Here is a 14,065-nt window from a genome sequence, read left to right as displayed (position 1 = left end):
AACAAGAGAGTCTGCTCCTATAGGGAGTCTCAGCTGACTGTGAGCCCTCCATGCCTAGTCTTTCACCTAGCCCTCCACCAATTATGCCTGACTGCTCACCTTTCATTTTCCAAGACAAGAACCTGGGATAAAAAAAAAATAAAAATAAAAATAAAAAAAAAGGTGTGCATTGCCTTTCTTTTCTTTTGCACACTAACTTAGCAAAAGCAGAAAGAAATGATTTTTTAAGCTTATGTCACATATTTCAGAGGCTGACATATGTATGATTTAGAAAGAAACCTTTTCATAACAACAACGGCAGAAGATCAGGACATCTAACAACTTGCTGTGGAGCAAATGGACAAAACAGATTTTCATGGTATAATGCTATTATACATTGGGGAAGAAAGAAGAAATCTGTTCTCCTTCAAGGCTATCCACATTTCCGAGGTCTATAAAGTAGCACGCGTTGTAAATGTGTTAACTCTATCCTCACAACACCCTAATGAAGAAGCTACTACTGTGAGCTCATTTTACTGATGAAATAACAGAGGTTAGAGAAGGTAATTGACTCACCCAGATCCACAGCTAGTAAGTAGCAGGGCTGGGATTTTGGACCGCAGAGCTTAAATTGCCATTAAAAGTATATCCAATAATAGTATATGCACTATGGTAGAGTGATCAAATCAATTACCATCCACGTGAGGATATTTGAGAGTGAAGTGACACAATAATAATGTATGTGACAGGTCATTTGTAACAAATGTAAACCAGAAATATCATGGACAACCAGGGAGTGTGGTAACTTTAATTATATCATTAAAGTGTGGTGAAAAAAAGAGTTTCTCCAAATGTTATTGAATTACTCATTTACTCAGTGATTATTTATTGAGTTTGTACTATGTACCAGGCCTTGTTCCAGACAATGAGTCAAACACAAAGTCCTTTCCCTCATTGAGCATGCATTCTAATGAATGTCATTTATCTGTACATGTGTTTCTATGTGTGCCTGTTCGCATGTGTAATACCTGTGTATGTGTGTGCAACAATGAAACATATTTAACATCTTTTCTCCTATAACTCTGTTGAAGTTGAACTTATTAAAATCTAATATGACAGCTTAAGTTATATGGGTTGAACCTTTTCTTAACCTATGAATACTTAACATGTTAAATATAGATCTCAAAAGCATTAAAATTCTGTATTCTGTGTGTCATGGATGATGGAAAAGACCAGGCCAAGATTCTGAAGTTCTAGACTCATGGTCCGGCTCTGGTACTATTGAGTTCCGCTACCTTACCATTTCCTTAGCTCTTTGTGTCCTGCCCAGTTTAGAGTTGTTGTGAGGTCATACTACTCCTAACTTTTGGGTTGCAATGTACTTTTTCCATGTATTACTTCGATTCGTCCTCACAGAATCACACGAAGGAGGCCGGGTGCTATTATTATTGCGTGATTTTACAATGGCAATCTGAGACCGTCATAACAAGGCCTATGGGTCAAGCATGAGCCTCAAATGCAGGCCTCTGGCTCCAGGTTAAGAATGGGTAAAGTGCGCTGGAGACCACACCTGAAGTGTGGTACTTTAATATTATTTCCCATGAGAAACGGGGGCCGGGTGAGACACACCCAAGTGATGAACAACTAGCTGTGGCCCCACCTCTGCCACTTGATAGCTGACACCTTGGACAAGTTACCTAAGCTCCCTAAACTCTTATCCTCATCTATTTTTTAAAACAAGGAATAATAATGGTGCCTACCTCTCAGAATTACCATGAAGATTAAATAAGACAAAGAATATAAAGCGCTTGGCTCAAATACCTGGCAGAGAATAATATTCTGTCCTTGTTGGCTATTATTATTTTATTAAAGAAACTGTGACAGAGGGATGACCGAGTCTCACCCATCTCCTCCCTTCTGTGCTACAAGAAAATGCGCCACTGGTTGCATTACACTGCTCAGGTTTCCTGGCCAGTGGGTCTCCAGGAAACAGGCCCAGGAATTGGGAGAAGCAACCAGAGGCAGAGTCACAGACGTATGGCTATGGAGTTGTTTCACTGCCCTGTGATTTTCTAAACAACTTTCTATGGATAGCAAAACCTTTATACTTCTTTAGAGTGCTTCCCAGATAGAGCAGGCAGGTGTAATCTGATTCATTTTTAGGTGGAATTTCTAAATGTATTGTGAATTTGATTTTTCTTTTCTGTCTTTCCCCTGTGAGCCTTTGTATACCAACACAAACTAATAACGTGAAACTCACCTGGAAAGTATGCTTGTCACAGTCATAACAGAGATCTTTTGGTGGAATTTCCCTGCCCTACCCACTGGAATTATTAGAGAGAAAGAGGAATACAAGTCGTCTTCAAACAAGGAATGAATTTGACAAATCAAGACGAGAAAACCCATGTACAGTGATAAACAATGCACAGGACGGTTGCAGGAAGCACATCAATTATGACTCACACATTTAAAAGATGTAATTGCGAGAGAATAACCTATAATTGCGCTTGTATCATTTAAAATGACAATACGCCCATGTCTACACATCACTTTAATATAATATTAATATAATAAACGCATGCTTCTCTTGGATTAAGTCTCCTTTGCTATAAAAGTAACAGCTTTGTTATAAATGATGAAATGATGTCCTCCCCTGCAGACAGTCTTAAACAGATAGGGTAAGTGTGTGTATATATATATGTGTGTGTGTGTGTATATATATGTGCGTGTGTGTGTGTATATATATGTATGTATATATCTCCCAATGGAAGAACCAAGTAGATGAATACTTGTCAGGGTCATAAGACCAAGTTAATGGCAGAAGTGGAATTACAACAGGGTATTCCTACTTCTAATCTGGGAATGTCCTTCCCAAAACTTAGGTCAAACACTTCCATCAACTGCTAAGCTATTCCTCTTCTACACAAGCATGAAAATACACAAAATAAAACAGAAGCGGTACAGTCACACCCCCATATCCTTCAGATTGAAAACTAGGAAAGCACACATTATTTTTACCTTACATTAAAGAGAAGCCATTATGATATCATAACCATGAGAATTAAACCTTCTATAGAAGGTGTGTCCTTAAAACGTACTGTGTAAAATGTCACAGAGATATCCAACAATATGGACACAAATGGTGTCTCCTCATACCACTAGAGAAGATATTAATATCTAGCCGAGTTCAAAACAGAGGAAAAGGTCTAGGAGGCAAAAAAGAAGAAGAAAATCAAAATGAGATATGCCAGTAGGATTTGAAGTCACAGTGAACCAGGGGAATTCCTGACATAGAAGCGTGACCTATGTGCTAGGATCTGGCATTTTAACACCTACATGAGGACGAGAAATTTGACTTCAGACCACTAAAGAAAGGGCTCCGGAAGAAATTCCTGAATTTCCAAGAGCTACATTGTCCTAAATAAATAAATACTAGAAAAAGAAAAGATGCTTTTAGCCAAGGAAAAAAGGAAGGAAAAGAAATGCTTGAATTCCTTATGGCTTTGAGCCAGGGGAAATTCACCCATGAAGTATAAAATTCCAGGTCTAAACCACATATAGGTATTAAGTCTATATCTATAGTACTTGAATCACGTAGTAAAGCCAAGCTAAGAAATGAATAGTAAAAGCAAATCATTAAAACCCTAGGTCCCAGCAAGAAGCACACTCCAAACCATTTTGTAAGAACATTTTACAACTTAAAGAAAACAGATGTTTACCAAATAAACATCCCCTGCTGAAGTTAAGCTCATAATTAAAACTACAATCTACATAAGGAAATAAATATTGAAAAGAGAAAGTCAGCAAATGGATAAATATAAGAATTAGCACCCCAAGTATTATAAATAACAGAACAATCCAAAAGAGATTATAAAATGAATGTAGTTTAAAGGAATAAAAGAGGAATAAAACCAATAATTACTATACTTACGTAATGCAACAGCATGAACAAAACACAGATAGACTTGAAAAAGGGCCCACACAACTTAAATGAAAATATAATTAAAACTAAAAATCCAATGAGTAGGTTAACCACAGATTAGAAATGCACTGAGAGTAAAATATGGTAAGCTGGAAAAAAGATAAGATAAAATCTCCAAGAAATACCACAGCAATGAAGAGACGAAAAACATGAAACAGCTGTTAAGAAGCATGGAAGTATAACAAGTTCTGAGCAAGAAAAATAAAGTAAATCTATACTTTGACACGTTAAGAAAATAGCAGAATATCAAAAACAACTAAAAAACTTAAAACCAGAGACATAAGTCAAATTAATATCAAAAGGCAGTGTAACAACATAATTCTACTTACCAACAAAAGAGGACAAAAAGTATTGAAGTAATATATTCTGAGTGATAAATAACACCAAACCCTACACTCAGTTATGTTACCATTTAAGAGTATAATAAAAATAAAGATGTTTCCATGCAAGACTAAAGCCTTCCCTGAAGTATCCACTAAAGAATATACATCAGTAAAAACAAAAACAAACAAAAAAGAACCCGGAAGGCAGAAAGAGATAAAAAGTAACAATGAAGAAAAACTGGAAAACATGTTTACAAATCTATGTAACTATTTCTTATACAAAGCAAAAACTAATTTGGAGGAAGTTAAATACAGTCCAAATATGAATTATGACAAAATATGATGATTCTGAAACACGCAGTTAGGATTTATTTAAGTTCAAGTATTAGGAAGAAGATAATAAAAATAGCAAATACTTTTGTGTTCTAGGAACCTATCTGATACCATTATGTTCCATGAAATTATTTTAACACTTTACGTGTGTTAGCTAATTTACTTTACACAACAGCCTATGACATTGCTATGTTTTTTGTCACCACTTTACCACCAGGACTACTGAGCCCTGAGAGTTTAAGTTATGTAGTGAAAATCACATAACCACAAAATAGGTAGGAAAATGTATCTGAGATGTGAGCCATGGTAGTCTGGTTGTCTCCTGTTAAATCAGATAATCACACAAAACTGTAAAGTAACCTTAAAAAGAACAGAAATAGAATATATAATTATGTATAAAAAACAAGTAAGAAAGAGAAATCAACCAAGCCAAAATATGGCAAGAAAGAAAGATTAGGACACCAAGTAAAAGCATAGTAAACAGAGAGCAAAATAAGTCAAAATATATCATTATTCACAATAAGTGCAATTACATTTCTCTTTTTAAGCTATGGTGTTTTAAAGTGTGAAATTAAAGATGCAAAATCCAGATCTATGTGGTTTAATGATACCTATCCAAATGAAAATGACACAACTCATTTGATAGCATAGGTATAAAAATATAAATCTGGAAAATATAGTTATAGAAAACAGATATGGAAAAAAGTACATGTGCAAAATCAAGTTTTCTTTTAAATGGTAATAGTTTTATATGAAAAAAATACACTTTGAGCCACAAGTACTGGAAATAAGGAAGTTAAAAACTTAATAATTAAAGGAAGAACTCACTCTGAAGATGTAACAATATTGAATGAGTATATAATAACATAGCATCAAAACAAAGCAAAAATTGCAACAATTACAAAAAGTAATTGACATCACAATCTTAGAAGTGACTTTAATGTACCCCAGGAACTGATAAAGTAGCTAAAAAACTGGTAATGCTATTGAAGATTTTAACACTGTAATTAGAAATTTGATCTAGTCTCTGTGTGTCTGTATATGTAAACATCTAAGTATATAAAATCCTGTACACAATAAATAGAGAATACACATTCTTTTTCAAGCGTTAAGTGGAAAATATAGTTTTAAAATGTCCATAAAATAAGCCATAAAGGATATCACAATCAACACTAAAAATCAGCATTATACCTATCTAGCCAAAATAAAATAAAAAACAACTGGGCATGGTGGTGCATGCCTATAGTTACAGCTACTTAGGAGGCTTAAGCAGGAGAATCATTTGAGCTAAGTAGTTTGAGAGCAGCCAAGGCAACACAGTGAGAATCTATCTCTAAAACTGACAACGACAACAAAAAAACCCCAAATCTCCATAAGTTTATTAACTGAGAAGTAAAATTCTGACTAATTATTGAGTTAGCATTAAATATCACAAGGGGGTTTAAAAATACTGAGAGCTGAGTGACAGCGAAAACCGTGCATATCAAAACTATGCAATGCAACTAAAGTAGGAAAAAGGGGAATATTTCTAGACTTAAATAACATATATTGCCATTCTTCCAAAATTTACCCATTTGGATCATGAGAATTCAGCTTTAAGAAGAGTTTCATTGACTAATCCTATTTTAGTTCATGAAGCATTCCTTTGGCTCCATGAAAATCAAACTGATTTTGTAGACTCTGAGCATCCTGAGATGAGATCCATCAAAAGCAGTCACCATTCCAGTTTTATCATTGGTATGCCGTGTTAAGTAATCCTTTCAGAACACCCATGGTTTCCTACTTAACAGCGGTAAAGCGATCATGCAATTTATTCAGAAACTGATAAGTCATTTGCATAATTTCCCTTAAATCTTTTGTCTTTACCATTATCTTTATTGGTATTACTTGTATCAAAGAAGGATTTACATAAACTTTTAGTATGATGAATACGTTTAGTTTGTGACAGAGTGTTAAGTATGCAGTATATCATAGATTCGAATTTAATGAAGACAAGCAAATATCCGTATTTTGGATAAATTGATTAGAGAATTGGCTTATTAGGAGTTTCAATAAGTAAGTAAGCTACTGAAGTAATTTTGTTCATGTTAATAAGACTGATGTCATTTTAGCATAACTGCGTGTCAGTTTTGGAGCTCAGGGATTCATAAAAATACCTACCAGAGAAGCTATTGAAAATAATATTAATTATGTTTTTAAATATTGGTGTTTCTTACTCTTGTAAGGTGTGAATTAACAATATTAATAGAACATAAGTAAACTAAACAATTAATGGGTTAAGCTTTCAATTCAAGGATTAATTAAATAAATAAACCCAAAGGAAGCTGAAGTAAGTAAATCATAAATGTAAGAGTAGAAGCAGATAACTTAGAAGCTAACCAAAAGCTAATCCTTTGATAAAGTATCAAATAGACAAACTCCTGCATACCTGATCGAGGTGAAAAAAAGAAAAACATAACAATATTCGAAACAGAAAGGAGAACATATATGCATATAAAGTGGAGATCTTTTAAATCATAAAACAACTTCCAACAAATTTTTAAAAACTTAAAATAATAATTTTATAAAAAATACAGATGACCAAAATTGATCCCAGAAGACACAGATAAACCAAATAAAACTATAAACATTAAAGCAATGGACTCAACTGATTAAAATCTATCCATATACCAAAACCATCAATTCACTTTGTTTTACAAGTGAGTTTTTATACCATCCAAGGAACAGTTTAGTTTTTTGTTTCTAAGAGAGCGGGTCTCCATCTGTCTGTTGCCCACCCACACTGGAGTGCAGGGGCGTCATCACAGGTCACTGTAATCTTGAACTCCTGAGCTCAAGTGATCCTCCTGCCTATCTCCTGAGTCGCTGGGACTAAAGGCACAGGCCTCCAAACCTGGCTTTCTGTTGTTGTTGTTGTTGTTGTTGTTGTTGTTGTTGTTGTTGTTAACGTTTTGAAGAGATTGGGTCTCACTATGTTGCCCAGGCTGGTCTCAAACTTCTGGCCTCAAGTGATCCTCCTACGTCAGCCCCCCAAAGTGCTGAGATCACAATTGTTAGCTACCATACCCAGCCAGAACAAACAGTTATGCGAATAGTTCATTGTATACTTCTTAGGGCTTCAATCTAGGTGAAATAATTCTGTAACAAATAAAGCTGAGTATTGTTATCATTGTTAAAGTGGGTATAATGTAACACTTTCATTTGATGATAAAAATATCTATTATTTTAAAGGGTACCAAACTACTTCAGAGGTAAGGTATAGTGGCGAAATTCTAGAAGACACTCAAATTGGTTTTCAGAGAGAAGATGAGAAAGCTGTTGAAGTCCTCCTTCAGACAGAGAACAGAAAATGTGTGAGCAGCCCACTGGGAGAAGATGGAGGCTTTGAGAAGGAAAGGAATCAGTGCTCTCCTTTTAACTTTACTAGGAACCAATACCTGCCACCAGAAACTCCTGAATTTAGAAGTGTATTCAAAGTGAGATGTGGTTCAGATAGCAGGTGAAGACCCTGAGCTCCATCCACCGACCATCCAGTTGATGAATATGCCTCAGGAAAACCAGAGGACAAAGAAAAACAGGCTAAGTGCAAGGATAAGTTTTTTTCAGAGATCAAAGTCTCTGTAATTCAGACAGATATGAAACTCTTAGGTTTCAGATATCAATTTTAGCATAGCCTGGATCCCATGGGAGACGTCTTCATGAGCCAAACTGCTATCTTTCCCTTAAAATTATGAGAATATAATTCAGCAGGATGGAGAGAGGTGGAAAATTCTGCATCCTACTCCAACTACGGGGCAGAGAAAATAAAAAAGAGCAGAGTGACCAGTGACACTTGAAAGGAGATGGAAATAGGCCAGCCTCACAAGACCTCAAGATATGGGAAGGTATGTTAGGGGAACCCCAGGACAAAGAAGGAGGCTCTGTTACTTTAGACAGCAAGGTACTCAGTGCTTTGTCCTTAAACCTTGAGAAGAAATACAGTCCATGTCCAAGTTCTCCCAAATTAGCAAAAACCCCACTCGGCCATTTCACAGGCAAAGAAATCAGAGGAGACAATCTTAAAACACACCAGAAAATTGTATCTTAATTCTTTGGCTACCCATTATTCCAGGCTGTAGAACCCCATCCCTCTGTACAAGATTTATCAAGCAAAGTGTGTATTTATAACTGTAAAAATAATCAACAGTTGCTCAAAATATAAATATTCAAAGTGAAAGAATAATGTGAATTCACATGTGCGAGGACCTAAGTAAAAATCGAATGAGGAAACATTTCTTGACAAAACTTTTAAAGCTTTTCCGAGGTATACTAAATTTGCTGTGCTTTAAAAAAATATTTTAACCTACTTCATAAGCATATACTCATCATCATCTTTATCATCATTATCATTGTTTTGGTAAATGTTATAATTACAAAACTACTTTTTCTGGACCAAGTAATTAGGATGTTGATTTTGATAATGAAGTGATGATAATGAAGTGTAACTGATAATGATAATGAAGTGTAACAATTAAGAGTTAAGCTGAATCATTCATTACTTTGCCAAAAATGGATTTTCTCACTTCTGATTGTAATATTTCTAAGATTATATTGGCTTATAATTTATAATATAATATATATTATATTAGAAAACTATTCTGAATTCACCATCAGGCATTATTTAAATACCCTGCAAATGTTATTTGGAGCTTCCAATTTGGACAACCTGTTAATTTAACCATGTTTAGATTCTTCACTAGCAATGCTTCTCCATGTTCTCTGAGGCAGGTAAGGTTAGGTACACTACACAAATGGCATAAAAGTGCCCTAAATAGAAACCATGGCATTTTGCAGGGGTTAGCATTTGCATTATCCCACAGTTTCACAACCACCTGCACACCGCAATTCCTCTTCATTCACTTCATATGAGCAACTTAAGTCATATAAGCCACCCCAAAACGGCTTTTTCAGAGCAAAAGTTGAAAGATAAATGACTAGATGACTGTTTAGTGGGGTACAAAAGTGTCCCACAGCACCAAGACCATCCTGCTTAAAACCAAACAGAAAGTTCAGGACCCTGGGAGCAAGAGGAGGGGTGGGGATTTCTGGGCATTTCCTGGCTCCTCTAGGAACACAGGGGAAGCTGCAGGACAAGGCTGGGCTCTGTGCAGAAGAATCTAGAGTAAATACCCCAGGCACCAGCATTTTGGACTCTAAAACTCCACATTCTGTCCTGAGAAATATACCCTTCACTCTACCCGTGGCAGTCTCCATTTGGCTGTTCAGACCCCTCTCTGGGTGGAAATTATCATCTCTGTGACACTCAGATGCAGAAAGGAAAGATAAAGTAGTAGCCAGAGACGTTCCAAATTTGGGGGAGAACAGGAGGTGCAATATGTGATGATTTCCATAGCAAAGCATGATGCAGGGGAAAGCAGAAACTGGCAAGTAGAACAGAGGGGTCCCAGGGAATATAAACACATCTGGGCTAAGAAGATGCTAGTGGAGAGACAAATGCACCTGTTTCGCAAGCAACCATGAATGCCTTTAACAAAATATCACACAGTGAGAGTGAGCTGGTCCAGTCAAATGAATGGAACAGGACAGCAAGAGAATAAGTGCAGAAAGGCAGCCCACAGAATAAGAACACTTGCAGAAGGCTGAGGCCAAAACAGAAGTAAAGAGAGACAGGAGGCAGCCCAGGACAGTGAATAGTGGAAAAGGTTCTGTAGTGCCAGAAACTGTACAGTTACTACTGCTACTCTGACTACACCACTGTCCTCACTGCTACTAATGATGACAGTATGGATGAAGTGAGGGAGTACTTACAGTGTGCCCAGCTTTATTCTAAAGGTGTTACACATTCATTCTCATTTAATCCTCACAAAGGAACATGCCTTCTGGAAATGCACAAAGATGAGAAATGAGACAGACCTGGCTGGAATTCTGGCTCACCACCCACCACCAAGTTAATCTCCCCATTTTTTCATTTTCTCCTATATGAAACCAGTAAATCAACACCTACCTGGCATAGTGACTGTAAAAATTAGAGATAATGCCCTTAAGTGCCTCCTAGCGGCTGTCATTATTGTCATTAATCTGATTAAAACAATCAGAAGTGATGAACAAAGGGGAGAGTTGGAATAGAAATGGCAACAGAGAAGCTGTAATGGAAACAGGCACAGAAGCAGGCCTCAAGTGATGGAGCCTTGAGGCTCAGAGGGAGTGACAGGGAACAGGTCATTCATTTTGGCTCGCCATTTTGTGTGCTTCTGGGTGCAAACTCACTCAGAGTTTCCACCTCAACTAGTGGGAGTATTAATATTGCCACTCCCTACAGGGCGGGCTTGTGGCATCTGAGTTTATTATTAGAGGCAATGAATTTACACAAATGTGCCTATCTGGTTGATAGATGGGGAAGTCCCCTTCCCTTATACCATTTATCAGTGGAATTAAGACACTCAACTAGTAGAACCACGTCAAAGCCAGTCAATTACAGACTTCAGAGTCATTAAATAATATGTGTCTCTCTTAGTCACCACTAATAGAATCTAATTAATCTTATCTGGCATGAAGATTTGCTTCCGGTTTACCTACCACAACTTCCACCCTCCTGTGAAGCATCCCTTCTACCTGTTTTGCACTCCCCTCCCAATTTATGTCTGTGTTCATTCCTCTCTGGAATGTTGCTCCCTTTTCTCTCTAACTGACCAGATCCTGGTCATCCTGGAAAATCCAGTTTAAAAGTTTTATCTGCACGAGGAAGTGCTCTCTGCTTCCCTGCAATGGCATACTATCTTTTCTGAGTTTGTCACCCTACTTAGCAGTGTCCTGGGCAATAATCACATAGTGTGTACACCTCTCTCTACTCATCAATAAGCTCCCTGAGGATGGCAGACAACGTGTCTTTTCATTCTTTATGGAAATTTGCCTCATCTCACAGGGTAAAGACATAAAACATATGTAATGCCTACATTCTTTGGACCTAATAACTTATTTGATTCATTATAACAGTAGTTAATATATTTCAGGATTTTTATAAAGTCTTTAAAATATAAAGTAAAAATAATATAAAGCACCATGCTCATAACATAAAAGTTTCTGGGGCATGGGTAATGAAGATGAGATAATATATTCTGAGGTTTCTGCTTTCAAAATGAGAGTTAAAGGTAGTGTGAAAGTGGGTAGTTTTTTTGTTTTGCTTTGTTTTTCCTGAGACAAGGTATCTCTCTGCGGCCCAGGCTGGAGTGCAGTGGTGTCATTCATGGCTCACTGCAACCGCAACCTCCTGAGTTTAAGTGATCCTCCTCCCTCAGGCTCCCGCCTCAGCCTCCAAGTAACTGGGAATACACACGTGCACCACAACTCCAGGCTACTTTTTATTTATTTATTTATTTTTGAGACAGAGTCTCGCTTTGTCACCCAGGCTGGAGTGCAGTGGCAATCTCGGCTCACTGCAACCTCCGCCTCCTGGGTTCAAGCAATCCCTCCCTCAGCCTCCCTACTAGCTGGGAATACAGGCGCCCGCCACCACGCCTGGCTAATCTTTTTGTATTTGTACTAGAAACAGAGTTTCACCATGTTGACCAGTCTGGTCTTGAACTTCTGACCTCATGATCCACCCGCCTCAGCCTCCCAAAGTGCTGGGATTACAGGCGTTAGCCACCGCGCCCGGCCGATTTTTTATTTTTGTATTGTGGGGTCTTGCTATGTTGCCCATGTTGATCTTGAACTCCTGGCCTCAAGGGATCCTCACGTTTGGGCCTCCTAATATGCTGGGATTACAGGCTGGGCCATGGTCCTGGGCCCAGAATTAATTATTTTTAAATATGCATCTCACCTCACTGGCCTCAGCCACCCTTGAAGCAAAAGCTTCCTGGAGAGTGACAGCCTCAACCCAATAGAGGGAGGAGACAGGGCGTTTCTATTGCAGCTGCAAGCACTCAGGTGTCCCTGGTCCCCTTCCATGCAACTCATTAGTCAGGCGCACAGCAGGGACTGTGTGACTGCCAAGGCGCCTCTCTCCTGTAGCATCCAGGGTTTTAACCACATTATGAATAGCTCCGGGTTTCATCTGCACCTCTCTCCCTGCAGGTGAGACTGGTACACTTCAATAAACAGGTCTCACTCAACTTAAGCAGAGGGCTGACAAACTTGGCGTTCCGTGCGGCAGAAGTGAGCAGCAATCGCTAAGTTTGTAGAACTCACACTTTGGGGCCATTTCAAAGCCAACGTTCACTTAAGAACCAAAACGGGAAACTGCTCTTCCTAGAGTCCTTTTCAACCAGAAGAAGCTGCTCCATCTGTGGCCCCTGCCCTGACTCAAGATGAGGCGGTCACTATCTTGAGTGACCAGAGGTCAGCTGGCTGACCCAGTCACCCTCCAGGTGTCCCCCCGAGATCGCCCCCTCCCATTCCCCACGAGTCTAGCTCGCTCACCAATCTTGGCCAGGGAGGCCAGCAGGATCCACAGAGTGATCTCGAAGGGGATCTGCACGTGGGGGTAATCCAGGGTAAACACAGGCAGCCGGCTCTCCTCGAACAGCGTCGTTCCGGGAGCCACCACGCTCGCAGGGCTGGGCGGGCTGGAGCTGGTGCCCATGGCTCTCGGCGCGTTCAGCAAGGTCTCCGCCAGGGCGCCCACGGGCCCCGCCACCTGCAGGAGCAGCAGCAACAGCATCGAAGGCGGTGGCGCCCGCAGGCTCCTCCAGTTGCCCAGTGGTTCCATGGGTGCCGCCGGTTGCCGCCGAGAGGCGCGGCGGTTGGCCCTCCGAGCGCTCAACGCATCGCGCCCGGGCTGCGCAGCCCGCTCCGCCCTGCCCCGTGCAGAGCAGGGCAGCGAGAGCCACCCGCCGCTGCTGCGGGACCGGGTCTCTGCAACCAGAGGGCTAGGTCCTCGCTGTGAGCAGGCGCACTGCCTGGCTAGGCACGTGCAGGGCGACAAGAGGCCACTGCGCGGACCCTCAGCAGCCCTCAGCCGCCCTCCGCCGCCGGCCGCCGGCCCATGCCCGTGAGCTGCTCCCCAGCCGCAGCTGCAGGCCCTGCCCAGGGCGGCCCGCGGGCGGGGGCGGGGCGGGCGCAGCGCCCAAGCCGCGGGGCAGGAGGACAAGGGGACCCGGCCGGCACACCGCGCACCTGCTCGAGCCCGCGGGGTACGCAGGGCCCCAGTGACCGCGGGGGCGATGGCTGCCCTCCCTTGGCGCAGGCACCACGCGCCAAGACCCGCCACCCCCAGAGCCGGCGAACTGTGGGTGGAATCGCCCCACCGGGCGCATGGTGGCCGGAGCTGTCTCCGCCCCGGAGGCAGCGTCGGACGTCCATCCAGTGAAGGGACCGGCGCGACCCACGCGTCGCGCCCTTCCCTCCTCCCCCGCCCGCGCAGGCTCCTGCAAGGGGACACCCGGTGCGCTGGGCGCGCGGGGAGCCGCCACAGGCTCGCGGTCCGGAGGAGAAGCCCGGGCCGGTGGAG

General features: G+C 40.7%; 1 protein-coding gene across 1 annotated transcript in view; it reads right to left on the bottom strand.

Annotated features, from left to right (window-relative positions):
- The window catches only part of SLC9A2 (solute carrier family 9 member A2), a 92,266-nt gene extending 78,627 nt beyond the window's left edge, over nucleotides 1–13,639 (bottom strand). The window contains exon 1 of the mRNA XM_005575174.4: nucleotides 13,036–13,639. Coding sequence (XP_005575231.3) covers nucleotides 13,036–13,324 — 289 coding nt within the window. The 5' untranslated portion in view covers nucleotides 13,325–13,639. The remainder of the gene's footprint in view (nucleotides 1–13,035) is intronic.
- Nucleotides 13,640–14,065: the final 426 nt, after the last annotated feature.

The sequence above is a fragment of the Macaca fascicularis genome, chromosome 13 (assembly GCF_037993035.2).
Source record: "Macaca fascicularis isolate 582-1 chromosome 13, T2T-MFA8v1.1".
Classification (NCBI taxonomy): domain Eukaryota; kingdom Metazoa; phylum Chordata; class Mammalia; order Primates; family Cercopithecidae; genus Macaca; species Macaca fascicularis.
The sequence above is the reverse complement of the archived record's forward strand: the minus strand, read 5'-3'. Positions and strand labels throughout refer to the sequence as shown.